This window comes from Ipomoea nil, unplaced genomic scaffold, assembly GCF_001879475.1.
Source record: "Ipomoea nil cultivar Tokyo-kokei standard unplaced genomic scaffold, Asagao_1.1 scaffold2957, whole genome shotgun sequence".
Taxonomy (NCBI): Eukaryota; Viridiplantae; Streptophyta; class Magnoliopsida; order Solanales; family Convolvulaceae; genus Ipomoea; species Ipomoea nil.
This window is the reverse complement of record NW_017619385.1, coordinates 2,333,100-2,360,825: the sequence shown is the minus strand read 5'-3', so window position 1 is coordinate 2,360,825 and position 27,726 is coordinate 2,333,100. Positions and strand designations below refer to the sequence as shown.

Below are 27,726 nucleotides of genomic sequence, written 5' to 3'. Positions count from 1 at the left end.
TGGAGGCGTGCACTGCGAAGTCCCTGCAGCTTAGAGTCCAGGTACGCTCCTAGGCACATGATCTGCACCACACTGAGATCATTAAATAACGATGATAGTAATTTAAATTGAGGGCATAACCCATCCCATTTATATGTAATTTGGCATGTACAAAAATATGGAGTGATATGCAGGTGCACAGAATATTATCCTCTCTTATAATCACTGTCATGCATGCGAATTTTGGTGTGCATGCTTTTCAATTGCAAAGCCCCTCCCCCTTGTTCCTTTTAATAAATAAATACAAATAAATAAAATGTTGGACCACAAGATCTAGTGCTACCTAAAATAATTGGTCAATTTTTTTGTAGTTCATGATACTACACAGTATTCAAACCAACCAAAAAAAAAAAACACCCTCTATCCTTTAAAAACATAAATACAAGTAAATAAACTACTGTACCGCACCACAAGATCTAGTGCCACCTAATAAAGTGTCTTATGTAGATAATACTCAATATAAGCACATATATGACCCCCTTAATACTGATTTTTCTCACATGAATTACGAATGTTTTTAACAGTTCTACTAACCTACAAGTACAGCAAACACCCATAGACATTGTACACCCTATTTTTACTGTTTTAGGTACACTACTGCAGCCTCAAAATAATAAAAAGCACAAAGACAAAGCCACATACCAGGTCCTCCGGAGCCCCCCCATACATGTCTTTGTTGGTTTTCTTCGCAGAAGAACTGTCAATGATGTCAAATCGAGGAGGCTTGAAATTGATAGCCATCATGTAATAGGTGCCCTTGTTGAAAATTGGAAAAACAAACTGCATTGGGATTAAAAAGGAGGATCAGTGGATTGAGGTTATGTGTTGTTGCAATTATATTAGATACTAGGCTACATCACCATATCCACATCGTCGGTCTGCCTGCGGCCCATCCTCCCCAACTCCACATCCATGCGCCTCGCAAACCAAGCGATCCTCGAATCTTCGCTGGCTGATGTTGAATCAACGGTCCCAATCTGCATATTACAAACACTAATTAGAAGGGCTTTGAGCTCGCATTGCAACACACCGTTCACCTAGTGCACAAGCATAAGATATGGTATACAGGCAAGAAATATGGTATACCGTCGTGCTAGTGGGTAGAAACAGCCGGGTCACGTCGCCAGTTGTGCTCACCTTCTCCCGGGCATTCATGACATAGCACCAGGCATCAACAATAGTCCTGGACACATTCGACCCCTCCTTCAGGGTTTGGAATTGTGCCCACTTTACAGTCCAGTCAACATATTGGAACAGCACCTCATCGCTACGAGACCAAAACAATAATCAGAATACCCCACAATTATAATTACTATACGACCAACACCCCGCACTCAACTACATTAATGCCACTTACCGTCCAACCTGGGGGCCCCTAAACACCCACATCCACAGAACACACACGTGCGGCAGCAGGGTAGATGGGTAACCTAACGTGGGGCTGAAGTAAATCCCCAACGACCGGCCTTGCTGAACAAGTGGCACTTGCACGTGGTGCCGAGCTGCTGCCCCCGAAATTGTGCGCTCTGCCACCGGATGAGATGCACCACTCGCAATGATAGGTCCCTGCAACAGTTAGCCCAAAATTTACCCTTCACAACTTTCAAAAACAGCGCCTATATGCATCAGTATACCTGTGGAGGTGGTGCAGTGGTGACGGGCTGTTGACCCGTGTTGCTCGTCTGGTTGTGCGTTTCACAATCTTGCGTCAACCCCAAGCTAAAACTTGGCACATCGAACACACCATAAGTCCCGGATGCCTGAGGAACTGTTCGCTCTACCGCAGGATGAGATACACCACTCGCAATGATAGGTTCCTACAACTGTTGGCCTAAAATTTAGCCTCTAAAAATTTCAAAAGCATATCCTATTATGCATTAGTATACCTGCGGAGGTGGAGCAGTGGTGACCGGCTGTTGGGCCGTGTTGTTCGTCTGGTTGTGTGTGGCAACCTCTTGCGTCAACCCCAAGCTAAAACTTGGCACATCGGACACACCAACAGCCCCGGTTGCAGCCAACTCAGCCTGGTCCAACTCCCTTATAAAGTCTGCGTCATAGACTAGCGGTCCTTCATCACGGCAAGGCGACGGGGCGGGCGGCTGAGGAGCTGGCTCAGTTACCTTGGATGGCAACTTTACAATATCCCCTAACTGTTTGACTGAATCCACCACCCTCTGGAAATTGCAATCCTCCTTCACTTCATCCGGGTGCTTAGAAACCAAGTCGCCAACACGTGTAGTCAACGAACGTAACTCAGCACTGATCAATGCGATCTCCTGCCTAAACCCCTGCACAACACCGAAATGTTAACATACAGATTCAAAAAAAAAAATGTTTGAAAAATACGGTCCATCGAAGAGCATACCACGTTCTCAGCGCGAGCACGCAACGATGCTGCGGCCTGGAATGCACATAGAGAAACATCAATCATACCCCTGCCAAAACCCCCAGATTCAAGCTCATTCTGCACGCGTGCCTTGATGAAATCCGTGGTCCACCCCCCCACCACCGGGATCGCCCTTGGGATCTCCTGCACCCCCACCACGACCCTATCTAAATACAAGAGCTGTAATAGAGACATAGACAACATTATTAGCTAACATAAAACACAAAGATGATATGCAGCCAAACCGAATATTAACTTACAGCTATAAATAGGAGTGGGCCAGTGAATTTGCGAGAGGACGCCCCTGTCCAACTCTGATGGGTAGTAACCAACGAGCGAAGCAAGTACTCACACCAATTGAGGTCCTTAATCGTATCCACACTACTCAAGACGTGAACAGTTTTCTGGTTTGCATATCCATTGGGTGTGCTCGCAACGAGGAGGGTCATCACCACAACACTGAAATGAATTTTGAACCACGGACCACCATCGGTCAATTCCCGCATCCGCGCACATAACGCCCTAACTGTAACCCTCCCCCTCTGTTGTTTCACCACGTCACGCCAATCCCGCAACTCTGGGCTAACCAGCTGGCTATCCCCTTCAGCGATGGGTATTGGCCCACACGGTAGGCCAAACACGGCGGAGACATCCTTCTTGGTTACAGGAATGTACCGACCATTCCCCAAGTCAATCCGCATCTCACTCGGGTCAAAATTGGTGACCAGCCAATGGCCCAACCGCAACGGAACCTCAGTAATCTTAAACCCCAGCAACGCACCAAGGCCAACTCCTATAAGATCCTCCCTTTGCCTCAGGGTTAGAGATGCCACAAGGTCTGCAAGGTACTTCGGCGACCCCCGTGTGTTGATTTGGCCTGCAGTTGAACGCTGCACACGCGGTGCCTCCATCTCCACACCGTCATCCAACACCAACGGCGGAGTCTGGAAAACGTCATCCTCCCCACTGTCCCCGTCACTTAGGTGGACTGGGTGCTGGTCATTATAGCCTGTGCACAGCAACGAGAGCCCGTGAGCACCAAATAGATTATATAAACTCCAACATATAAGGAATAATGTACAAGACAACATTGTATGTACTCTAGATGCATTTTCCAGGGCTGAATTGCCCGTATACTACACAGACAATATATGCAATTAAGCTCTAGTATGTGCACTTAGGCCCAATGTATTCAATTAAGCGCATGCCAATGTATTTAGAATACATGGAAATAAAAACAAACTAAATTTGACGTGCACTTATTACAACTAAATAAACCTAAACCAAACTGAAATTGACCTACTACTATGATTCAAATTAGACAACTAGATTTGAAGTGCACTAATTACAACTAAATCAAACTAAATTTGGAATTTATAACTAACTCAAATTAAAACTAAATAAGAAATTTATAACATGAGTGCACTTACGCTCAATGTATTCAATTATACTCATGACAATGTACTTTGAATACATGAAAATCAAATCAATCTAAATCTGAAGTGCAATTATTAGAACTAAACCAAATTAAAATTGACCTATTACTTGTGATTCAAATTACACGACTAAATTTGAAGTGCACTAAATTCAACTAAATCAACCTTGATTTGTAATTTATAACTAAATCAAATTACAACTAAATTTGAAATTTATAACATAAGCGCACTTAAGCTCATAGTCAAAGGGATTTAAGGAAACAGAGCACCCTACTGTTAGTGGGATGTATGCCTAAAAGGGCGGTAGCTTACTGGTTTATCACTGATCAAAGTCAAACGAATCCCTAAACTCATTAAAATAATAACAAATAAACAGATAACAGAAAATATTAATTTTATTTTAAAAGATGGAAACAAAAAAAAATAATAGGAAGTTTCCTCCATAGCAATGGAGAGATGTTTACAAGATAAACATTTACTAAATTCCCAACAATCTCTCTTGGAGCCTGGAGGGCAGAAAATATTAATTTTATTTTAAAAGATGGAAACAAAAAAAAAAATAATAGGAAGTTTCCTCCATAGCAATGGAGAGATGTTTACAAGATAAGCATTTACTAAATTCCCATCAATCTCTCTTGGAGCCTGGAGGGAATTTTTTATGGATGATTAAGTTATTTCATTGAAAACAACCCTAGCCACTGTAATATCATCATGTAAAGCATCCTGTTGCTACAACATCCCTACACTGTGCCAAGCAATAGCTTCTCCCTAGCTTGCCAACTACGTGCACCCCCCACCCCACACACTGTAATTGATGCAATAAAAAAAAGCAAATTCCAGAACATCCCTAAAACACCGTCGAAGCCCCACCCCGGCAAAATTTAAAAAGACTAACCTTTCTGCCCCAATCGTCGCGCCACCCTCTTTCGTGCCGACACCCTGGCCGCTATCCCCGCCGCCGACCAGTTGTTCCCGCTGTGATGACCGCCGTTCGGACGGCCGATGGAACTCCGGCGATGGGACCGCCGTTTGAACGACCGCGATGCTGACGGAGGTGTCAACGGCGACAATTGATGGCCGGCCCTTCCACGCTTCGTCCGACGACTACACCCACTAGACCGGGACATGCAAGCTGTTCCGACTACCTGAGCGCTAGGATCTCGATGGTGTTCAGATGTGAGCTCGAAGTCCGCCGCGGGTTGAGAAGAGCTCTACGCGATTGAGTCGAAGAGGAACAAAATCACTCGGGTTGATAAGAGCTCTGAACGATTGAGTCGAAGGGGAACAAAATCACTTGTCTGAGCGCTAGAATTTTGCTTGGGTATCCAGTGTTTTGATTGGGTTCACATCGCTCGAAAGAGTCGGGGGTTGAGAAGGGGTCTGGGCGATTGAGTCGAAGAGGAACTAAACCACACAACTTCATCTACAAGGGCTCCGATCCAGTGCGAAAACGCCCATAATGGGCCGTGCACCCTCGTTCGCCAGCGTTGATCATACCAAGATGAACGGATGGCAGCAGTTCACAAGTTCACACCTAAACAAAAGTTCACACCTGAACAGTTCTATATATATATATATATATATATATATATATATATATATATATATATATATATATATATATATATATATATATATATGGACAAGTCGATTGAGATGGAAAAATACACGCATAGCCACCCACCCCCCACCAGACGACAAATAAAAAAAAAAAAAACAGAGAATACAACCAGCCAAAAAAAAAACCAGAAACGGCAAAAGGGAGCAAAAAATACCTCGACCTACACCCCGAGTTGGTGGTTCCCGTCGCTTGGCTCCACTGCGGTCCCCACCAACGACCATCGTCCGCTGCTGATGAAGAATGCGAATCGAACGGCGTGGGAAAGTCTTCGACAACCGTACGGTAAAGAGAGAGAGAGAGAGAGAGAGAGAGAGAGAGAGAGATCGGGAAAGACAAAATATCTGATGCTGATTGAATTCTTAAAATTTGATCCGAATAAAAAAATAATAAAAACCTAAAATTACCCCCTTTAACCTAAAAACAGGCGCACAGTCAAATTAAATCTACATACATAATTAAATAAATCCTAGCCATCCAATTCCAAAATCTAATAATCCTAATCAATCCACACGTTTATATTTTAAGGACTGTTTGTATTTGAATATAATCCTATATATATATAATCCAAGATTCCGTGAACCAAACGCCCCATAATAAATAAATTTTATTTCATATAGATTTTAATTACTATGGATTTGTTTGTATTTTAAAAAATATAAATATTAGGCATATGTTTTTGCGCATCATGCATAGAAAAGACTAGTTTAGAAGATAAAACTTAATACCCAATCTAATCATCAACTATAGTGGGTTTTCTCGATTTAGTCCTAAACGACTTTTGTGCTTAATTAGGTCCTCTAGTTTGATAGTTGTACTCAATTGAGTCTCCTGTTATGATAACTTGGTAATTTCACATCTATTAATACCCAATTTAGTCTTCGACTATAGTAGTTTTACCCAAGTTAACCTTCGATTATAGTGATTTTACCCAATTTAGTCATCGACTGTAGTGATTTTTGTCGATTTAGTTTTTGATTCTAACCGCCGATGCTGTCAATTGTGTAAAACCATTGAAGTAAATGATCTAATTAAGCACAAAAAGTCATTATATTTATGGTTAAATCGAGAAATACCACTACAGTCGATAATTAAATTAGGCTATAGAAGATAACATATAGGCATATTTGGTAAAATAATTGGCCTATAAGCCAATTTTGACTTATTTGACCACTATTAGCTGTTTGACTTAGTTAAACAATTAATGAGTGTTTGATTAATTAGCCTTTTTAAACAACTTATTACTCCAAAATGCTAAAATTCAAAAAGCTGCTCAAAGTAGCCTTTTCTATCAGCTTTTTAGGTTAGACCACAAGGTGTCTTGAGCAGCCCTAACTGTAGGAGGCACCTTTAAGCACATACCATACTCAAACTAATGCTCATCCGCACCGGGCTAGCCTAATTAAGGGGCAAAGTATTGGCCAAATTGATTTTTCCATACAAGAGGGGGTTCGATTAATTGTTTGAGAAAATCATTTTGTATGTAATGAGCTAATATCTAACAGCTAATTTACCAAACACTTTTTTACAATCAACTAGTAAAATCCACTAACCCAATCAGCTAACAACTATCAGCTAACATCTATTTACGAAACACCCCTAATATATTATTTCACGTGGTACTTTCATGCCATCACTATATATTGGTACAACTAGGATGAATATGAATAGTATATAAAAGAGTTAATTCCATTTTTGGTCCTAGGTTTATAGTTGACATTTCACTTTTAATCCTTTTTTTTTTTTTTTCAAACCATTCTTCTTTGATCATAGTATTATTGTGGCATAATCATTTTTAATCATTCATCAACAAAACAATGTAAGTTTTGTAAAGTACAAAGGTATTTAGGTTTTCAATTATACGTAGTAATTTTCTTTCAAAAAAATAAAAATAAAAATATAGCGGGTTAACCCATTGTGTATAAAAATGATTTAAATGGTCTTTTATTTAACGATATTTCAACGATTTTGTTGACGAAGGACAAAAATGATCATGCTACATTAATACTAGAACTAAAAATTGATGTTTTCAAAAAGAAAAACTAAAAGTAGATTGTCACTTATCAATTTAGGACGAGGAATTGAATTAACTCTATATAATGAAATGAAAGTCACGTGAGATTTTAATTCATACGGATTAGATTTTTATTTTATTTTATTTTTAATGATCATGCCACATTAAAGCAACGGCCACACCGTTAATTTAGCCCGCCAAAAAAGGGTCCGGTTTGGTTCCGGTTCGGAATCCGGACCCGAGTCCTCGATCGCCCGCCCACTACGGTTCACTCGTCTCTTCTCTTACCTCGTTCTCTCTCTCAACAGCATGCAACGTTCCTAAAACAATGTCAACGATCAAATGCCATCAATTCTTCGAATTCCCCTTTGCTTTACCTTTCAAACCCTAAACCTAAAATTCTCTTTTCGTTTGCATTACCTCGCTCTGTCTACATTGCACTTTCTCTACTATCATATCATTTCTCTTTCTGCGGAATTTAATTTCCATTGAGCCATTGGAAGCTTGGCTGTGATTTTCGTGTTTTTTTTCTGAATTGTTTTACATTTTGGGTTTAAGGCGATTGAGAACATTGCAGCTGAATTATAGCCGGATTTTCGATCATTGCGCTGTGGAATTTAGGAAATTTGGGGAGATCGGTTGCAGTGGAAGAAAGGTGGAGATTGAATTGGAAGGTTCTGGATACGGTTGGGGGAAGAAACAGCGCCATTAGATGGCGCTGTTCAGACGCTTCTTCTATAAGAAACCGCCGGATCGGCTGCTCGAAATCTCCGAGCGGGTTTACGGTAACTTCCTTTTATCCTCTGTTGCAATCAATTCTGAATTTTTCTAGTAATCTAGTAAATGCATGTGAAAATTTGGTGAAGTTTTTTGGATGTTTTGGGGGGTTCTTAGTGTTGGCCATTGGGTTTGCTTTGCTTTGCTCAATTTTTTGTGAACTTGTCTTTTCGGTTTGGTGATCGTTGCTTGGGTCTAGCTACATCTCGGAGTACTTATCCCCCATTTCAATAAAAATGTTGTTGAAACTTTTCTTGGGGAGTTAACAGGAATGTTGCTTTTGAGTGACATGAAGCAAGTTAGCTAAAATACTGAGAATTTCTTGTTCTATGACATGAAAACCATTAAAATTATCTGTCCCAAAGTTATTTCAGATTGCATTGCTCTCAGTATTTGAACTTTGAACTTACCTGGAATGGTGTCTTATGAATGGTCATTTAAAGCACATTTAATGTGAAAGTTAGAATTGGACTATATCATAATTAGATTGCTTCCTCTATACAATAATGGAAGGGGGAGCCGTCCGGTAGTTCATGTTTATGGTCAGGATCCTTCTTTAGTGAAATCCAATAAGAGTTCCAAGCTCCTTTTTGCCTTCCCCAAAGCGATAGGAGTTGAAGTATACTCATGTTTGTATCAGGTTCTCTTTTTGGATGCTGATGCACTTCCATCTATTATCACATTAGAAGAACCATCTGAAGATAATGAGAGTGAGACAGAAGTTGCCTCACCTGACGAGTTTTTTAAGGTGGATGAGATATTCAGCAGCATTGTCGATGGGCATGAGGGAAGGGTCTCCTCTGATACTCCCACAGCTCGTGAAAGTGTGCAGAATGATAAGAGTTCTGAACCAGTCTTGAAGGAGGGATTGGAGCATCACTCTTTTCTAGATTGTGCATCTGATGAAGGAACCCGAAGGCATGATGGCAGGATAGGTTCTAATTATCGGGCATCAAAATCTAGTCCTATTGGCAATGAAAATGAGGTGTTAGTCTCTATTAATGTGGACCCCAAATTTAGTCCTGCTGCTTCAAAGAAACAGCCACTAGCAAACTCAACAACTTCTGCAGATGCTTTTGGTTCAAAAAATGAATCTAAACATCAAGAATCACAGGCAGTATTTCCTGTTCATGGCAAGTTAGATGAAGAGGAGAATAATCAAGATGAAGAGAGTATATCCACACAGGAGTTAGAAAGGCAGGGGCTTGAACAGAAAATGGATGCTGATAGTAACAAGCAGCAGTGTGATAATGTACCCCCTGCTGCTCCAAAGAAACAGCCACTAGCAAACTCAACAACTTCTGTAGATCCTTTTGGTGCAAAAAATGAATCTAAACAGCAAGAATCTCAGGGAAGCCTTTCAAGACAGGCAAAACCAAAAACAATATCTTGGCAGATGGCTTCTAGTGAAGGCTCATACACCAATTTGATACATGTATCAGACCCCCCATCAAGGTGTAACAGTGCACCACCTGCACTTGCTCTTGATAAGGATTTTCAATCACAGGGGAAACCAAAGGCTCCATCTCCTTGTGCTTCTCCAGAAATTTTTGCTCCAATCAATGATTCTATCTTCATGGCAGGTTGTGTGGCGAAACATTCCTCCTGTCCTGCATCTTTAGATATATCAACAGCAAAGATTGCATCAATTGTTGCTTCTTCTACTTCCCTGCCACAAGATCTGCAAGTGCATCCACCTCCGCCTCCACCCCCACCACTTCCAACTTGGTATACCAACTCTTTGTCATCTCAAGTGCCATATGAGCAGCAGCTAGCAGAGATAAATTCTTCCCCTCTTCCAACTCTGTATTTCCCACAACAAGCAAGCCACAGTACAACAGTTTCCTCTCTTGGCCTAATTCCTCCCCCACCCCCTCTGCCAACATTGCTCCTGTTTTCTACTTGTGTTGCAGTTGGTACTACTTCTCCACCTCTACCTGTAGCTCAGCCCCCAGCCCTTCCTCAAACTGTAGTAGCATCAGAAACAACTCCTTTCAGTACCTCTTTTGAGCTGCCTCCTCCTTCATCAACATCAACTCCTCCACACCCACCTCCCACAACTAGTGCAAAAAATGATTATAAGATTTTGCCAATGTCACCTTCCTCATCTCCCTCATTAGGCCAGACGAGTGTATCTTCCTACACTTTCCCGTTAGTAGTATCAAGTTCTCCGCCACTTCCACCACCACCTCCTCCTCCACCTTTACATGAATCTACTAATGTTGGAGCATCCAGTCCGCCTCTACTTGTACACAGTTCTCTTATCCCTCCTCCTCCCCCACCACTTTCACAAGGTAGTCTAGTATCTACACCACCACCTCCTCCTTTGCCATTAAAGGATGAAACACTACCTCCTCCACTTCCTATACAAGCTGCTCCACAGCTGCCTCAATCACAGCCCCTACTTCCTTTACAGGTTGATCCACTTCCTTCAGCCCCTCCATCACAGCCCCTAATTAATCTGTTTCTACCACTCCTAAATAATTTACAGGGTTTTCCTGTTTCTCCGCATTGTTGTCCTCCATGTGGTGCTATAGGTGCTCTTCCATCATTTCCTTACCAAGGTGTTCAACCTTCTCCACTATCTATCATAACACTACCTCCACAACCAACTACTACTCCCACATGTAGAGCTCCACCACCACCACCACCACCACCCCCTCCAACCTTCGAAGAAGCACCAAAACCCCCACCCCTTCCAGAGGATGCAGCACCACCTCCACTACTTCCACTCTCTTTAGGAAGTGAAGCACCACCTCCCCCACCCCCTCTAGGAGTTGGAGCACCCCCGCCACCACCCCCACCCCCTCTAGTAGGTGGAGAAAAACCTCAAACACCCTCTCTTGGAAGTGGAGTACCACCTTTGACACCCCCTCCAATCTTTGGAGGAGCTCCACCTCCTCCACCCCCTCCTGGAGGAGCACCACCTCCACCACCCCTTCATAGAGGAGCACCCCCTCCACCACTCCCTCCTGGATGAGCACCCCCTCCACCACTCCCTCCTGGAGGAGGACCCCCTCCACCACCCCCTCCCGGAGGTGGTCCTGGACCTCCTCCTCCACCAGGTGCTCCTGGACCTCCTCTTCCACAAGGTGCTCCTGGACCTCCTGGAGGGGCACCTCCACCACCTGGAAGAGGCGGTCCTGGAAGAGGGCGTGGACTTCCTGGGAGAGCTGGAACAGCTAAAAGATCTAAGGAATTGTGTTGGAATAACGTAGCCAGAGCACTACAACGGAGCTGGTGGGAGGAATTACAAAGACGTGGAGAGCCTCAAGTGTATTAATCCATGCTTTTGAAGTTCACTATAAGTACTGTTCTTCAATCTCATTAAACTTACTAATTTTTTTCTTGCTCCAATTCAGTGCACTAGAAATTGATGTGAAGGAAATTGAAGCTCTTTTCTCTGCCACAGTCCCCAAATCTAGTAAAGACAAGTCTGGAGGAAAACAGAAGGCTGTCGGATCTAAACCTGACAAAATTCACCTGGTAATGTAATATGAATTCAGTATCTAAAGTTGGATAATATTCATAATGATCAGTTAGCGGCAACCTGACTTTTCCATTTAACTTTTCCTTCAGCACATCTTTTCCTACACCCTCTATGAATGAGTTTGTTATTTGCTTAATGATTCTCTCTCTAATACGCATGCCATAGGTTTTCTTTTCAGTTGTTCATTTCATTTTTAGTTTTAGTTTTTGAATTAACCTTTTGAAATTATAATAGCTCATGGATTTTGGACTTTTTTTTTCTTTTTTTTTTTTTTTTTAATCTCAGAAACTAAGCTTCGGACTTCCTGTTTAATTTGGTTTTGGAAATCCATGCCAAATAAGTAGTGCTTTGCTATCCATAGTTAACTGAACAATTTGGCTCTTCTTTACTGAAAGTCTGAAAATATACGATTTTGCTCTTCAGCTTTCATGATAAATGTCTGAGCATCCTTTTCTTTTGATTAATCATTTCTTTAGTGAATAAATTCATTGCTTAAAAAACACTTGAAGTTCCTCTTTTCATTTATCTGTTGCTTAGCTTGTTTATGTTGATTTGTAGTGAGGGTTTGGTTGAAAAACCTTTTGACTTTCTGTTCTAGAATTTTATTTTGTTTATATTTTTCTCCTTGTTTATTGGTAAGTGCTTTGGGTTGGGGATATATAGGGAATATTGTGATTATTTCTCTATCTTTTGCTTTTCCATTTCCCACTCTGATGATGTTTTCAATCTGTTAGTTCATTCTGTTTCTTTCACTCTTTTGGCAGATTGACCTGAGGAGGGCCAACAATACCGAAATTATGCTCACAAAGGTTAAGATGCCACTTCCAGACATGATGGTAAGTTTGTAATTGAACGTTCATGTCTTAGAATGTCCTGTATTGAGCAGTTCATGCTCTATGAGAAGTTCATAATTTTATAGAAAGAATCTTTTTGTTCTTTTTTCCATGGTGTTTTTCCTCTCTTTTGATGCATCAGCAGAGTTACTAGTTCAGTTAAACCCTCAAACTCGCAAAAGAAGTGCAATTAGGAGTTTTAGTATGTTAACATCAGGTAACCTATTGACAAGACATGTGATGTGGCTCTCTTAACTGATTTTGTTAAGTTAGCTTCTATCTGTACTTTTGGGACTAATGTGGGGGGTGTGTGTGTGTGTGTTTTGGTTTAAGTCAAGTAGTTTGGGATTGATTCACAATACTTTAAAAGCACAATTTCGTATAAAATATACCAGCGCTATTTATCTTGTGAACCAATTATTATAGAAAATTTAATGCAATTGGCATGCCTTTAACCAGATACTTTAATTACCAAATATCAAAAGTAAGCATCCCCTTCATTTTTCAAATTTGGGTAAAACTAGTTTCAAGGTTCAACAGTCATGGTTGCTCACTAAGTTACCTACCTAAACCTAGAGCCAGTAGCCACTTGCTTTCCTCAGCCTCTTCTGCTGAGAAATATTTAGGATACCAAATTTCTCTCTCAATTTCTTCCTTTGCTTTGCCAACAGCTTTTGCTAATAGCTCAGAGTATACTTTGTGCTTGCATCAAGCTCATTTGTCTTAATCAACAATTCAATAACAGCTCCACTTGATTTGTTAACATTAGGTAGATCGTAGATTTAATTTTGTGAATGAGTGTGGTTGTAAAGCTTGGAAGCCTTTCTTCCTAAGAGACAAAAGCAGTGCTGAGTGACCATATGACATGCCAACATTCACTGGAAACACATCTGATTTGCAGAAACCTATGTAGTTAGTGATGACATATGCATATTACTTGTCAGCATATCAGCCCTAAATGCTGTTGTTGTTGTTGTTGTTGTCATTATTATTATTATTATTATTATTATTATTATTATTATTATTATTATTATTATTATTGTTGTTGTTGTTGTTGTTGTTCTTGAAATTTAACGCACACCACATCAGCCCTAAAAGTACACATGGAAGCCAAATCAGCTAAAAGAGACGTGCCACATGTCTAGTCAATAGGTTAGTGGTTACCATTGGCTAAGAGTGTCAATTGCACTTTTTTGCAAGTTTGAAGGTCCAATTGGAACTTTTCTTGATTTTGGGGCTCAATTGCACTATTGAGATTAGTTCGATGGCTTAGTTGACCCTCTATTCAACATCTTTTTAATGTTATTTGGATATATTAAGAGAAAGAGTTAATTCCAGCATTGGTCTTCCGACTATCGTGATTTTCCACAATTGATCCTCGACTTTTAATTTGGACAATTTAGACACTTGACTATCAAAATGTTTCCAATGTTAGTCCTTCCATCACAAGCTGGTTAAGTGAACCTCAAATGGACGGGTAAAACAGTCTTTTAGCATGCTTTGTGTATAATAAATCAAAATCTCCAAATTCTTTACGCCACAGACAGCTAAATCCCCAAATCTCCTCCTTAGGTGACAGAAACATAGACAAAGAATTACAAAATGAAGCATTAAGGTCGGAGCTTAACCTGCTTTTGCTTGTATCAGACTGTATCCTCTTAAGAACAGTGGTGGCTTTTCCAGCAAACGTAGGTCCCAAAATTGTAGGAAACTCTCCAGAAATCATCGGCACTAACTGGGTTCTCAAGCTCCGAACTCGATTTCAATTCAACACTGCTAAATACCCATATGAAGAAATAGCGATCCATGGTTTTACAGTTTGAACACGGTTAGGGCTTGGAAGAGGTCTGAAAATGGGTTCCTGTGTTGAAACACAAAAGTTGTGTCTGTAGAAATATAGCTGTTGAAGTTGTATAGGGTTGTGTCTATTAGGATTATGTCTCTTAGTCTGTATATATTTATCTATTGTCTCCTCATTGAGACAAGCAAGTAATAAAAACTTCTTCTACATCTTCTTTCTCAACATGGTATCAAGAGCCAAAAGTCAAAATTTGAAATTTTTTTTCCGGTGAACAGTACATGTTACTGTTCATTCGAAATTAATTTTTCAAATTACTTGCTATTGGTGAGATATTTTATCAAATTAGTACTACAGCCGCCTTACCCATCCTCCGGCGACCATTACCCATTAATTCCGGTCGCCGGAATCTCCTCCACGCGCCACCGCGTCGCCGGCGCTCCGACACCACGCGCCGGCGCGTGAGGCCATCTCCGGCGGCATTTTCCGGCGAGATTTTCCAGATCGTATCGTCGGCTCTCCTCCTTTCCTTCCGTGCAATCAGATTTATTTTTGGTCACGATGTCTTCCGACGGAAATTCTGATAATTCGGGTACTATTTCTCCTGCCAATAATTTATCTACTTCTTCGAGCTCTGTTTATGTGCCTAATCTGTCTGGAAACCCGGTAATCACTTCTGAAAGATTATGTGGTTCTCAAAATTACCACTCTTGGTCGGATGCCGTAGAATTATGGTTTATGGGCCAAGGTGTTGTTGACCACTTGCAAAAAGAAGTGGATATGATACCGGAAAAAGAAAAGACAGTTTGGCAAAGGTTAGATGCTCAACTTTGTAGTCTCCTTTGGCAGTCTCTTTCTCCACAATTGTTGCCTTTATTCCGGCCCTTTAAGACATGTGTCGGAGTGTGGAGTCAAGCTCAATCTCTGTACACTAATGATGTCTCTCAATTCTATAATGTTGTTGACAATTTGGTTAACTTGAAGAAAGATGGTATTGATATGGAAACTTTTCTTGGCAAAGCCCAAAGTTTGATTGCTGAGTTTGGTACACTCATGCCTATTGGTGGTACACCCGCAGAGCAACTTACCCAACGAGAGAAATTCTTTGTCATACTTCTCTTAACCAAATTAGGTCCAGAATTTGAAAGCATCCGGAATCAAGTTCTTGGAAGCAACATTGTCCCGGGGACCACCGAGTTGTTCAAACGGCTCTTGCAGGTCACCTCCATTCCGGGTACTCACACATCCACTACCGAACAATCTGCTCTAGTCACACAAGGAGGTCGTGGACGAACTAACAATCGTGGTGGACAGAAAAACACTAGAGTGTGTGATTATTGTAATAGAACTGGGCACACACGAGATCAGTGTTGGAAACTTCATGGGAGACCGGTACGTACGCAAGCAAGTGTTGCTCAATCTCAACCTAGGGAACCAAATTCTCGAACCATTTCCGCTGCTGAGTATGAAGAGTTTGTTCGATTTAAAGCCACTCCCAAAGCTTCTGGTTTAACTCCTGCAGCCTACACTGATGGAACTCATACTGCCCTTGTATCACAATCTGGTCTGAGCGGACCATGGGTTATCGATTCAGGTGCCTCTGAGCATATCTCTGGTAACTCATCTTTATTTTCTCATTTCACCAAGTCTAAGTCCCTTCCATCTATTGTTTTCGGTAATGGGTCCAAGAGTACGGCTACTGCAATTGGAAAGGCTTCCCCCCTTCCTACTTTGCCTCTCTCTTCAATTCTTTATATACCTAACTGTCCTTTCAATTTAATTTCTGTTTATCAACTTACAAAATCTTTGGACTGTACGGTCACTTTTTCTTCTGATTCTGTCATTATGCAGGACCGTCGTTCGGGGAAGATGATTGGCTCAGGGTATGAATCAGAAGGACTTTATCGATTATCTACCCCAAACCCTTCTACAGTTTGCACTGCTACCATTCCTCCTTCCCTTGCCCATGACCGTCTAGGACATCCTAGCCTTAAAAAATTACGGCGACTTGTCCCTAGTTTGTCTCACTTATCTACCCTAGAGTGTGAAGCCTGTCAGCTTGGCAAACATTCTAGAACATCGTTTCCTAATCGTGTTAATAAAAGAGCTGCTTTCCCTTTTTCCTTAGTTCATACTGATGTTTGGGGACCTTTTCGTTATAATTCAATTCTTGGTTTTAAATATTTTGTTACCTTCACTGATGATTTTTCTCGTTGTACATGGGTCTTTTTAATGCAAAACCGTTCTGAAGTACTTAATGTTCTTCAAAAATTTGTTAATGAGATAAAGAATCAGTTTGGGGTGTCTATTAAAACTTTACGAAGTGATAATGCTGGAGAATACTTTACAACTCCTTTATCTAACTTTCTTGATTCAGCGGGCATCCTCCATGAGTCATCTTGTCCCGATACTCCACAACAAAATGGGGTATCTGAACGTAAAAACCGGCATCTCGTTGAAACAGCCCGCACCATGATTCTTCACTATAAAGTCCCTCCAGAATTCTGGGCAGATGCTATCCTTCATTCCTGTTATTTAATAAATCGTATGCCTTCATCTGTTTTACATGGTAAGATACCTTATAATATTTTATTTCCCGATAAGCCTCTTCATACTCTTCCTTTAAAAATTTTTGGGTGCACCTGTTTTGTCCGGGACACTACCCCAGGGCGTGATAAATTTTCTCCAAAATCCTTAAAATGCATGTTTGTTGGGTACTCTAGGTTGCAAAAGGGTTTCAGATGTTATTCTCCTGATAAGCATCGATTTTATGTATCTTCTGATGTTACTTTCTTTGAATCAACACCTTTCTTTTCGTCTAGTTTACCGACCTCCATCTCTCATTTTCCTGATGTTCTTCCTGTTCCTACTTTTCAAGGAGGGACCGAGGTACATTTACCTCAAGATCCGTCATCACCTAGAAATCCTAGTCCCTCACCTACTGAACCTCCTTTACAAAACAACGGTGTTACCCCCTTTCCTTACACTTATCATCGCCGCTCTCGACCACCTGCGACAGTTCAAATCGATGAAATCCCAACTGATTCATCTCTCGAGCTATCTATGCCCTCGAACCCGGTTCCGGCAACAAGCTCTCCTATTGCAAGTCGTGTAGGTAACAGGTCATCACGAAATCCCTTTCCCATATACAACTTTATTTCATATGATCGTCTCTCACCTTCATATAATGCTTTTATCACATGTTTATCTTCTGTTTCTGCCCCTAAATCTGTTAAAGAAGCCCTTTCCCACCCTGGTTGGCGTCAGGCTATGATTGATGAAATGGCTGCTCTTCATTCATCGGGAACTTGGGAGTTAGTTTCATTACCCGAAGGTAAAACAACTGTTGGTTGCCGATGGATCTATACTGTGAAAGTTGGGCCCAATGGACAGGTTGATAGACTTAAAGCTCGACTGGTAGCTAAAGGATATACACAGGTTTTTGGGATTGATTACACTGACACCTTTTCACCAGTAGCTAAAATTGCTTCGGTCAGAATCTTTCTTTCTATGGCTGCCGTTCATCATTGGCCCTTGCATCAGTTAGATATTAAAAATGCCTTTCTGCATGGAGATTTAGAGGAAGAAGTCTACATGGAGCAACCTCCTGGGTTTGTTGCTCAGGGGGAGAGTAACTTGGTTGTAAGCTCAAACGTTCTCTCTATGGTCTAAAACAATCTCCTCGTGCCTGGTTTGGACGGTTCAGCATAGTAGTGCAAAATTTTGGTTTAAATCGAAGCAAAGTTGACTATTCCGTCTTTTATAGACATCAACATGGTAAGAGCATTTATCTTGTTGTATATGTTGATGATATTGTCATTACAGGAGATGATGTTGAAGGAATACAATTGTTGAAACAACATCTATTCCAACATTTTGAAACAAAAGATCTGGGGAAGTTAAAATACTTTTTGGGAATTGAAGTAGCACAATCCAAGCAAGGAATTTGCATATCACAAAGAAAGTATGCATTGGATATACTAGAAGACACAGGTATGATGAATTGCAAACCTCTTGACACTCCTATGGATCCAAATATCAAACTCCTACCAGACCAGGGGGAGCTTATCCAAGATCCGGGAAAATATAGACGATTGGTTGGAAGATTACTTTATTTAATTGTAACTCGACCTGATATCTCTTTTGCGGTAAGTGTTGTTAGTCAGTTCTTGGCATCTCCACGTGAAAGTCATTGGGAAGCTGCCATTCGGATTTTACGATATATTAAAAAATCTCCAGGCACTGGTTTGTTACTGGTTTGTTATACAAAGACCATGGAAACCTTGAAATTATTGGGTACACAGATGCAGATTGGGCAGGTGCATGGGATAGAAAATCAACATCTGGATATTGTATCTTTCTTGGTGGCAACTTAATCTCTTGGAAAAGTAAAAAGCAAAATGTTGTTGCTCGATCAAGTGCAGAAGCCGAATATCGATCTATGGCCGTTGGAACATGTGAACTTGTGTGGTTGAAAAACCTCCTTACCGAACTGCAGATTTGTACAAAGGAGTCCATGAAGCTCATTTGTGATAACCAAGCAGCTTTGCATATTGCATCAAATCCAGTTTTTCATGAAAGGACGAAACACATTGAAATTGATTGCCATTTTGTTCGAGACAAAGTTACTTCTGGAGATATTACTACATCTTTTATAGGCTCAAATAATCAATTAGCTGATATATTTATTAAAGCTTTAAGAAGTCATAGGATTGAATACATTTGTAACAAGCTTGGTGCATATGATATACATGCTCCAGCTTGAGGGGGAGTGTTGAAACACAAAAGTTGTGTCTGTAGAAATATAGCTGTTGAAGTTGTATAGGGTTGTGTCTATTAGGATTGTGTCTCTTAGTCTGTATATATTTATCTATTGTCTCATTGAGACAAGCAAGTAATAAAAACTTCTTCTACATCTTCTTTCTCAACATCCTGGAATTTGAACTTGGGGGCTGTTGCATTCAGAAGCATTTTCATTCTTGAACTTGTTAGCATTTGTATGAAATTCTGTGAGGATCATTAAAAATTTAGTTCTTTTGGTGTTAGATTGATTGCAGAAATGGGAAGAGGAGAGGGGTTTAAGCTTTTAGAGGGGAAACATTAGGAAGAGGAGTAGAGCTGTAGAATGGCAGTGAACATGAATGTCATAGTTTCGGCCATTTTGAGCCTCCAATAAATTTTCTAACAAAAAGCTCCACAAATCGGAATGATTTTGTATTTTGGTTGAATAAAAATACTCTTTTTGCTTCATCTTACATGACATACACCTGCAACAAGAGTTTGGGAATTTTGCTGTCTTTGGCGTAAAGAATTTGGGGATTTTGATTTTTATCGCGTATATAGAGGTGAACGACGAGGTATTATACGCAGAGTATGTTAAAAGACTGTTTTACTCCTCCATTTAACGTCCACTTAACCAGCTTGTGACGGAAGGACCAACATTGGAAACATTTTGATAGTCAAGTGTCTAAATTGTCCAAATTAAAAGTCGAGGACCAATTGTGGAAAATCATGATAGTCGGAGGACCAATGCTGGAATTAACTCTAAGAGAAACCATTTTTAAAAATGTTTTTGTTCTTAAAGCTGAGGGATCTACTTCTCCTCAAACCTCTAAGGCATCAACTTCCAGTGTTTGGTATCCTGCAGGCAAGGACATTAGCATACGCTATCACAGGCCTCAGGAGATTAATATTTGATTCATTCTATCTTTCTGATGCCAAATCCCTCTGTTTATTCTCTTCAACATTAGTTTTGTTCACTTTTATGTTTCTCTCTGGTGTGTTTAACCCAAATTTATTAACTTCTTACAACTACTGCTCCATGGATAAAATGTTTTGACCAAATACATCTATTCTAATTTAAAATATGAATAAAAAGAGCATGAATTAAACATTGAGGATATCTTAAGTCTGCACCTCTCAGTCTCTGTTTACTTGGAAACTATTATATTTAATTGGTAGTTTTAAGAAAAGGAACTATGCTTCTTGAGTTATTTGCAAATTTCTTATTCAAGGATTTTCTTTTTCTCTAGATATGTGCATTTGTTCAACTTTTCCATTCAATTGTTTACTGAACTTCAATGTCCATTGTTGAATGACTTGTGTAGGCTGCTGCATTGGCAATGGATGAGTCAATTTTGGATGCTGATCAAGTAGAAAACCTTATAAAATTTTGTCCCACCAAAGAAGAGATGGATCAACTTAAGGTGAAACTAACCAGTCTGAAGCTCTATTTCTTTGGTTGTCTGTGAGCTCATTTTAATTTCCATTTTTGTTCTTAATTTTCTTTGCATCTCTGCTTCCCATCCTCTCTTATCTCTGATGTTCTATTGCATGCATGTACACACACACACATACGTATATCCATCATCTTTATAATAATTTATAAGCTTTCTATGCTTGTTGACTTTTTGCTATCATGGTTGCCTAGAATTACACCGGTGACAAGGAGATGCTAGGGAAGTGTGAACAGGTCTGTAACCAGATAATTTAGTATGCATTTTCTATGTTGCTCTGTATCTATGATGCTACTATATTGCGTCTATGTATTTCTTGTTTGTGTTGTTCCAATTTCTTTAGGCTGTAAGTCTGTAACAAAGGATTTAAAAACTATGTCTATGCACTGCTTCACTTAGTTGTAGCTCTTATTTGCTTGTGTTCTCTACTCTCACAATTTCCAATAGTTGGTGAAATTGGAAACAATGTTACTTGTATAAAGACTATGCCTGGAAATTTGGAGACATTGTCGCTTGTATAAGATGGTTGGTATCTTTATTGTCAAATGTTCTATGAAATTTATTGAAATTTAGTGGTAGGGGATGTATTTGGGAACAAATTGGGCCGTAATGCATCCGGGTTAAGCCAACACTAAATGGTTGAATCCATAACATTGTAAACCCATATCGTCCTCTATAATTTTTCAATGTGGAACACACTTCAACATATAGTGTTCAGTCATATACATATGACTGTTCTGTGTGAATGGCAAAGCTGATTTAAATTCCTTAGGCTTAGACAAACATGGAATGTGACATAGTACATCTCAAGTTGTGAATGGCATGCACCTAAAACATAATTGTATATTAATAGTTGCAAAACGAAGATTCTTGCTCTTGTCAAAAAGATATTCCTTCCTCACACCTATCTATCTTTCACATAATTTTGGCATTATGGATATGATGAATCTGTTACTTTTGCTTGTTTTTGTTGTTCTTACAGCATGGGTATTATGACTAAATATGTAAATGCTGTATTAACAAATTCATGACTGATTTCTTAGTGCTGCAATGAAAGCAAAAAGGGTAATAATTCTAAATAGGTTGCAGTCAGCTTTGCATATAGTACATTGTATAATTTTCACATACCCTGAAATTTACTTTACAAGTATGGAGACTGATTTGCCCCTTGGTGCCTTTCTTATGTAATTAAATTTACATATTCAAAAAATATGAAAATAATGTATACTTCTATTTTACTCTCAATATCTTTAGGTACTCCAATCAAGAATCCTCATGTTACAACAAATTATTTTATTCAGTAAAAATCTGCTTTTATTTACACGAATTGTATTCTTTTACTTATTTGAATTATTGTTTCTCTATTGCAATTGATTTTGAAATGGTGATCTATATTGCTCTTTTAACTGTGATCTATGTTGCTGTTGTGGAATTTTAACTGCTTAATCTTTATATTTAATATTCTGTATAGTTCTTTGAATGTGTTAGAATCTGATTATGGATAAGAGAATTGTGTGTTCTTAATTTAATTACCCTTTTATCTTTCAGTTCTTTCTGGAACTGATAAAGGTGCCACGAGTGGAGTCAAAATTAAAAGTTTTTCTCTTCAAGATTCAATTCAACACGCAGGTTTTACGCATCTATATATTGTATGAATTCCTGGTTTTCATTATTGTCTAAAGCTGGCTCTTTTCTCAGGTCGCAGATTTCAGAAAAAGTTTGACATGGGTGAACTCCTCTTGTGAAGAGGTACCTTACTGATGTTGCTGGACTTAATTGTTGTTCTTAATGTTTTTTTCCCTACTTTTTAATTCATTTTTTCTGTAAATAACTTTTACAAGTATCAGGTACGGAATTCTGTCAAATTTAAAGATATCATGAAGAAGATATTATATCTAGTAAACACATTAAATCAAGGAACAGCCCGAGGTAAGAATATCATATTGAGATCTTATTTATTTATATTTACTTAACTATGTTGGAGAGGCATCTTTCTATCTTACTATTTTTTTTTTTTTAATCTTGTCTCAAATATCTTTTTCAAATGGCCATTCGCGCTGAACTAAATTCTATATTTATGTGTCATCAGGTGCTGCAGTTGGATTTAAGTTGGATAGTCTTTTAAAACTTACTGATACAGGTGCTAGCAACAGGATGACACTCATGCATTATCTTTGTAAGGTATTGTTACATTCTCAATTTCCAGAATGTTATTTGTGTGGAATTTGTCACCTTTTTTTTTTGTTTTTTGTTTTTTTATTTTGTTTTTTATTTTGTTTTTTTGTTTTTTGTTTTTTTTTTTTGTTTTTGTTTTTTGTTTTTTTTTTTTTTGTTTTTGTTTTTTTTTTTGTTTTTGTTTTTTTTTTTTTTTTTTTTTTTTCTGCTATTTATTCAAAAGAAGTATTTAGTTATTCCTATTCACTGTGCATACAGTTAAACTCTCAGCCCCAATATTTTATTTGAAATCCTCTTTCACATTACTAAATACCTTTTGTTACAGAGAAAGGTGTTCTTGTATATATGTAGGCATGCGCTCCTTTATCGGGGAGATGAATCAAAACTATTTCCATATATACATAACCATAGATGTGCAGACCATATATGTTCAACATCTTTTTTTAGAGCATCCCCATCAGTGTCCCATTGAAGCACTACATGAACACTTAGAGCAACCCCATCAGGTTTTTTTTTTGAGTTTTTTTGCTTTGATGGATGAGAGAGGGTGAGTTGGAGGGGAGAGAAGGGAAGTGTTAAGGAATATATATATGATATATAGAATCTCTATATATTAGGCAGTTTAGGGTTTTTAGGTAGGTAGGGCATATGGAAACTTGTTTCCTATTCGTAGTCTTCTAGCTCCTATTTATAGGGCTTTGTATTCTCTTTTCTATAAGACAGTTTGAGACAATATACGACGCACATTAGAAACCCTCTCTCTTTTACTTTCGTAACAGGAAGAAAAAAATTTTTTGCAGTAGTGGTGGTTTTTTGTGGTACCCGCGAGGAGAAGAAAAAGAAAAAAGCAGCTCTCCTGGTGCACGTTTGGCGCACCAAGCGTGCCTAACAGGCGCATTAATTTTGTTTGTTTGTTTGTTTTTTTTTTTTTTGTTTTTTTCCCGACAACTCTTTCCTCTTATTCTCTGTCCTTGTTGGCCTGAAAAAAACCCACTCTTGGGCTTGCTCTTATCTCAAGAAGTAAAATATTTCCAGTTGAATGGGAGTAGGATGAAACTAATTGAAAATTTCTATCATTCCTGTAGCATAAAACAGTGAGTTGGGCTTCAGCTGGGTTCAATTTTGTACTTTTGCCAGCCTTTTCATAGCCTGGAAATGTTGTTTTTGAAGCTTTAAACATGCACACTCAAAAAGATCTAATCTATTTCATCCATGCTGAAGTCATTAGGATGAAAACTGAAGTGACACTGAAAAGAGTTTGCATCTGATAAGTTAAATGTCTCTAAAGCATCATGCATTTTTTTTTTTGGCTATCATACAAAAACTCCAGTGAAATAGCCATCAAGTAATTTTAGTGACTTAATTATAAATCTGGGCCAAAAAAATCCAATTAAAATAAAGTACCAGTTTATGCAATAAGTCGTGCTACGTGGGTATAGAGTTCATTTTGGAGTGGCCATAACGTAGTATTTTGAATAGTTATTCTCCTTAAGTTTTTTTTTTTTTTTTTAGAAAAATATGATTACTAATTACAACATGCTAATTCTTTAGCATTTTAATTTGTGGGTACCAATATAGACAATTAGTATGCAAAATTTGGGTGCTTCATTGTAAGATTTTGGCCAGTAAGTCATGTAGGCATTTTCTATCTATATGTGGCTGTCTAAACAATGGTTTTTGAATGGTAAATATCCAAATAAGGAAGACCTTTTGCCCAATCCTTTAAATTGTTGCAATTGTGGCATAAATTAAAAAGTAATATCTATCAATTGTAACCAAAATTGAAACACATTCCAATTATTGCCAAATTCTACCTGATTAACTTTGACCCAAGACCCTGCTAACATGTTATTTTCCAACTAAGCATTTGAGTCCTAGGTCCAAATCTAACCCATTCTTTCTCTGACTGATCCAATATATAGCTATGTTTCAAGAAAGGAGATTTGACCGAGAGAGTTGTGAATTGTTTTCTCAAAGCCCTTAAAATTCATTTCTACAGAAAAATAGTGGAGACTTCATTAGTAGTGAAGCAATTTGGGAAGTATTCACTATGTCTAACGAAGCACCTGATGTTTTTTTTTTTTCATAAGATTTCTTGATTTGGTGTTTGCAAACAACCCAATTACAGTGCACTTCTCATTTGTGGACTAGCTTGTTTGGCTTGATATTGGACTCAACACATAGATCCATTATATTGTTCCTACACCTGAGAAAGAGAGATAATGGCGTGAGGTTAAGGATTTGAGTGCTTAGTAGGGAAAAAGAACTGAGAAAGGCATCCAGCTCATTTGGCATAGGACCAATAGAAAGAATATATTCTTCCATAATTGCAACAGCCTTTAAATTTTGGCCAAAAAAAAAAAAAAAAAAAAAAGAAGATTGGCCTAAATTGTAATTTTGCCAAAAACTTGGCTTTTTTTAGGTCATTTGCCCTTTTAAAATGTGTTTCAGTAAATCTTAATAATATTAAGGTGCAAACATTTTCCAATAAATAAGGGTATAACTATTACCAAGTTGCACTTCTGGTAGGATATGGTTGATTTGGTTATGTTTCCTAACCTGTTTTATATTGTCAGTATATGCCATGTGTTTCCCAACTTTACTGTTGTAAGTCTTTATATGCTTTCTGGCTGAATGTTCTTTCTTTTTTTTCCTCAACCTCTTTGCACCTCTTCACCGAAATTGGTGTTAGGTGACGGCCTTGTTTGGTAAAATAGTTAGCCTATAGGCCAATGTTGGCTTATTTGACCACTGTTAGCTTTTTGATTTGGTTAAAAAATCAATATAAGTGTTTAGTTAATTAATTTTTTGCAATTCCAAAATGCTAAAATTCAAAAAACTGCTCAAAGCAACCTTTTCAATTAGTTTTTTGAGAAAGGAAATTATACCAAACAGCTATCAACTAACAACTAATTTACCAAACACCTTTCTACAATCAGGCTCTAGCTCAAAAGTCACCTGCCTTATGTTTGTAATAATGAAACAAAAAGGAAATTGGGTGCTTTTGGAATGCCTAAAGTTGATTTGTGATTGCATTGAAGGCTTTGGCAGACGAAATGCAGACCATTACCAGGGGATTTGATAAAGTAAAGCAGGAACTGGTTGCATCTGAGAGTGATGGCCCTGTATCTGAAACTTTCCTCAAGGTATCCTCATATTAGTATTAGACTTTACATGCCTCATAGTTATATGCACCATCTTCATATTCATATTAACTTCCAAGAGTTATGTTGTGTGGGAAAGGATTTTTATATTTAGATACTCTGAGTCATTTTATTACAATTGCAGTACTAGGAAGGATTAGAGATCCACGAGAGATTGGAATTTGACATTTTAGGGCTTACAAGTAGGATTGCTTGTTTACAATCGCATGCTTGGTTGTTGGATTTAATGGCTTTGTTATGATGGCATTTTTCTTCAATCCAAGGGGGCTTGTAGTCACAGCTTATAATTTGGGAGTATAATCTTATATAGTCCCAATTGACTGGGATCTTTACCTAGTCTCAAGCATAAAAAATGCAAACCCAACATGCCAACACGGGATTTCACCTAGTCTTTAGCTTCTTATATGTAAACAATAAAATAAAACAATATAAAAAAAAAAAAAGAGAGAGAGTTTATCAAAAAGGTTTATATGTTGAAGCATAGTTATCAAGGCGACGCCTTGGCGTCCTGTCGGTGGAGACAGGACGCCTGGAGGCTTCGCCTCGCCTGAAATGGTGAGGCGAGCTCCAGCATCGCCAAGGCGTCCCAGGCGACGCCTTTGGACGCCGATCCGGCGTCCAAACCCAAATGCCCGACCCATTTTATTTTATTTTTAAAAAAATGGTAGAATAGAGAAGAGAGAGAAAAGACATTTCAGGTCCTGCCGTCGCCGTCCCACCGCCGTGACTCGTGAATCTTCTTCGGGCTTCTCCATTTTCTTTGGTGCTCAGAGTTTTTTTTTTTTTTTTTTCCGGCTGAGGCCTTATAGTTTACCAGTCACTTGCCCATTGTTACTTTTTGGTTTATATTAGCAGAGGGGCTGGGCAAATGGGACAGGGCAGTGGGCAGATGGGACATGGAAGTGGACAGATGGGACATGGCAGTGGGACGGAGTGTATATATATATATATATATATATATATATATATATATATATATATATATATATAATTTTTTAACTTGTCGCCAAGGCGGTCGGGGGCGCCGCGACTTAACAGAGCGCCATGATAACTGTGTTGAAGTTGTGACACTCATACTTATGATCCTAATTTATTTCATCTTTCACCTGCTTGATAGACACTAAAGGAATTCATTGGAACTGCTGAAGCAGAAGTGGCGTCTTTTACAAATTTGTATGCTGTGGCGGTAAATTTCAATGTTCTTTCCTCTTTTTTTTATTTATTTATTGTGTGATTACATCTGATTTTCTCCTGGGGCCTGGGGGTAATCTCTTCTCTCTACTTGATGCACAGGCCAGGAATCTTCATTCTTTAGCTCGATTTATAGGATTATGCTCAAGTCTTTGATCCTCAACTAACTTGTTGATATTAATAATTTGATCCTCAACTATTTCATACACATCAATGAGCTTTAAGGAATAAGTTGTCATCTACAAAGAAAAGATGAGATCGATACCGTACCGTCAAAGCAGTGACGCACCATCATCCACCTGATAACCATGAATAACCTTATGACCTCTCAATCAGTCATTCTCATGAAAAAGAGTAGAGAAACTTTTAGCACAAACAATGAAGGTATATGTTTATAGCATTTTTTTTTTTTTAATTTTTCTTTTGTGGCCGTTGCTAATACAACAACGGCCACAATTTTTTATTTTATTTTTTGGGAAAATGACACATTTTTTTCCCATGAGTTATATGTTTATAGCATTTTTTCTCTCTCAGTTATTCGTGTATCTATATATTTGTCCCTCAGTTAT

At 38.9% G+C, this 27,726-nt stretch overlaps 1 protein-coding gene across 1 annotated transcript; it reads left to right on the top strand.

Annotated features, from left to right (window-relative positions):
- Positions 1-8,205: 8,205 nt before the first annotated feature.
- On the top strand, positions 8,206-27,563 carry LOC109162716 (formin-like protein 20). Its single transcript, XM_019311400.1, has 14 exons — positions 8,206-8,278; positions 8,735-10,231; positions 11,351-11,546; positions 11,633-11,756; positions 12,525-12,596; positions 20,499-20,597; positions 20,822-20,863; positions 22,176-22,256; positions 22,326-22,376; positions 22,475-22,556; positions 22,717-22,808; positions 25,844-25,948; positions 27,084-27,152; positions 27,260-27,563. Exons 1-14 carry the CDS (start codon positions 8,206-8,208, stop codon positions 27,311-27,313), a joined length of 2,637 nt encoding a protein of 878 aa, XP_019166945.1. The 3' UTR covers positions 27,314-27,563.
- Positions 27,564-27,726: the final 163 nt, after the last annotated feature.

Excerpts from the sequence above, each read along its gene's own strand:
- LOC109162716 (XM_019311400.1), top strand. The coding sequence starts at position 8,206 with ATGGCGCTGTTCAGACGCTTCTTCTATAAGAAACCGCCGGATCGGCTG. Across the intron at positions 22,377-22,474 it reads TGAACTCCTCTTGTGAAGAG|GTACGGAATTCTGTCAAATT; the intron begins GTACCTTACTGA and ends TACAAGTATCAG. Across the intron at positions 22,557-22,716 it reads AAATCAAGGAACAGCCCGAG|GTGCTGCAGTTGGATTTAAG; the intron begins GTAAGAATATCA and ends ATGTGTCATCAG.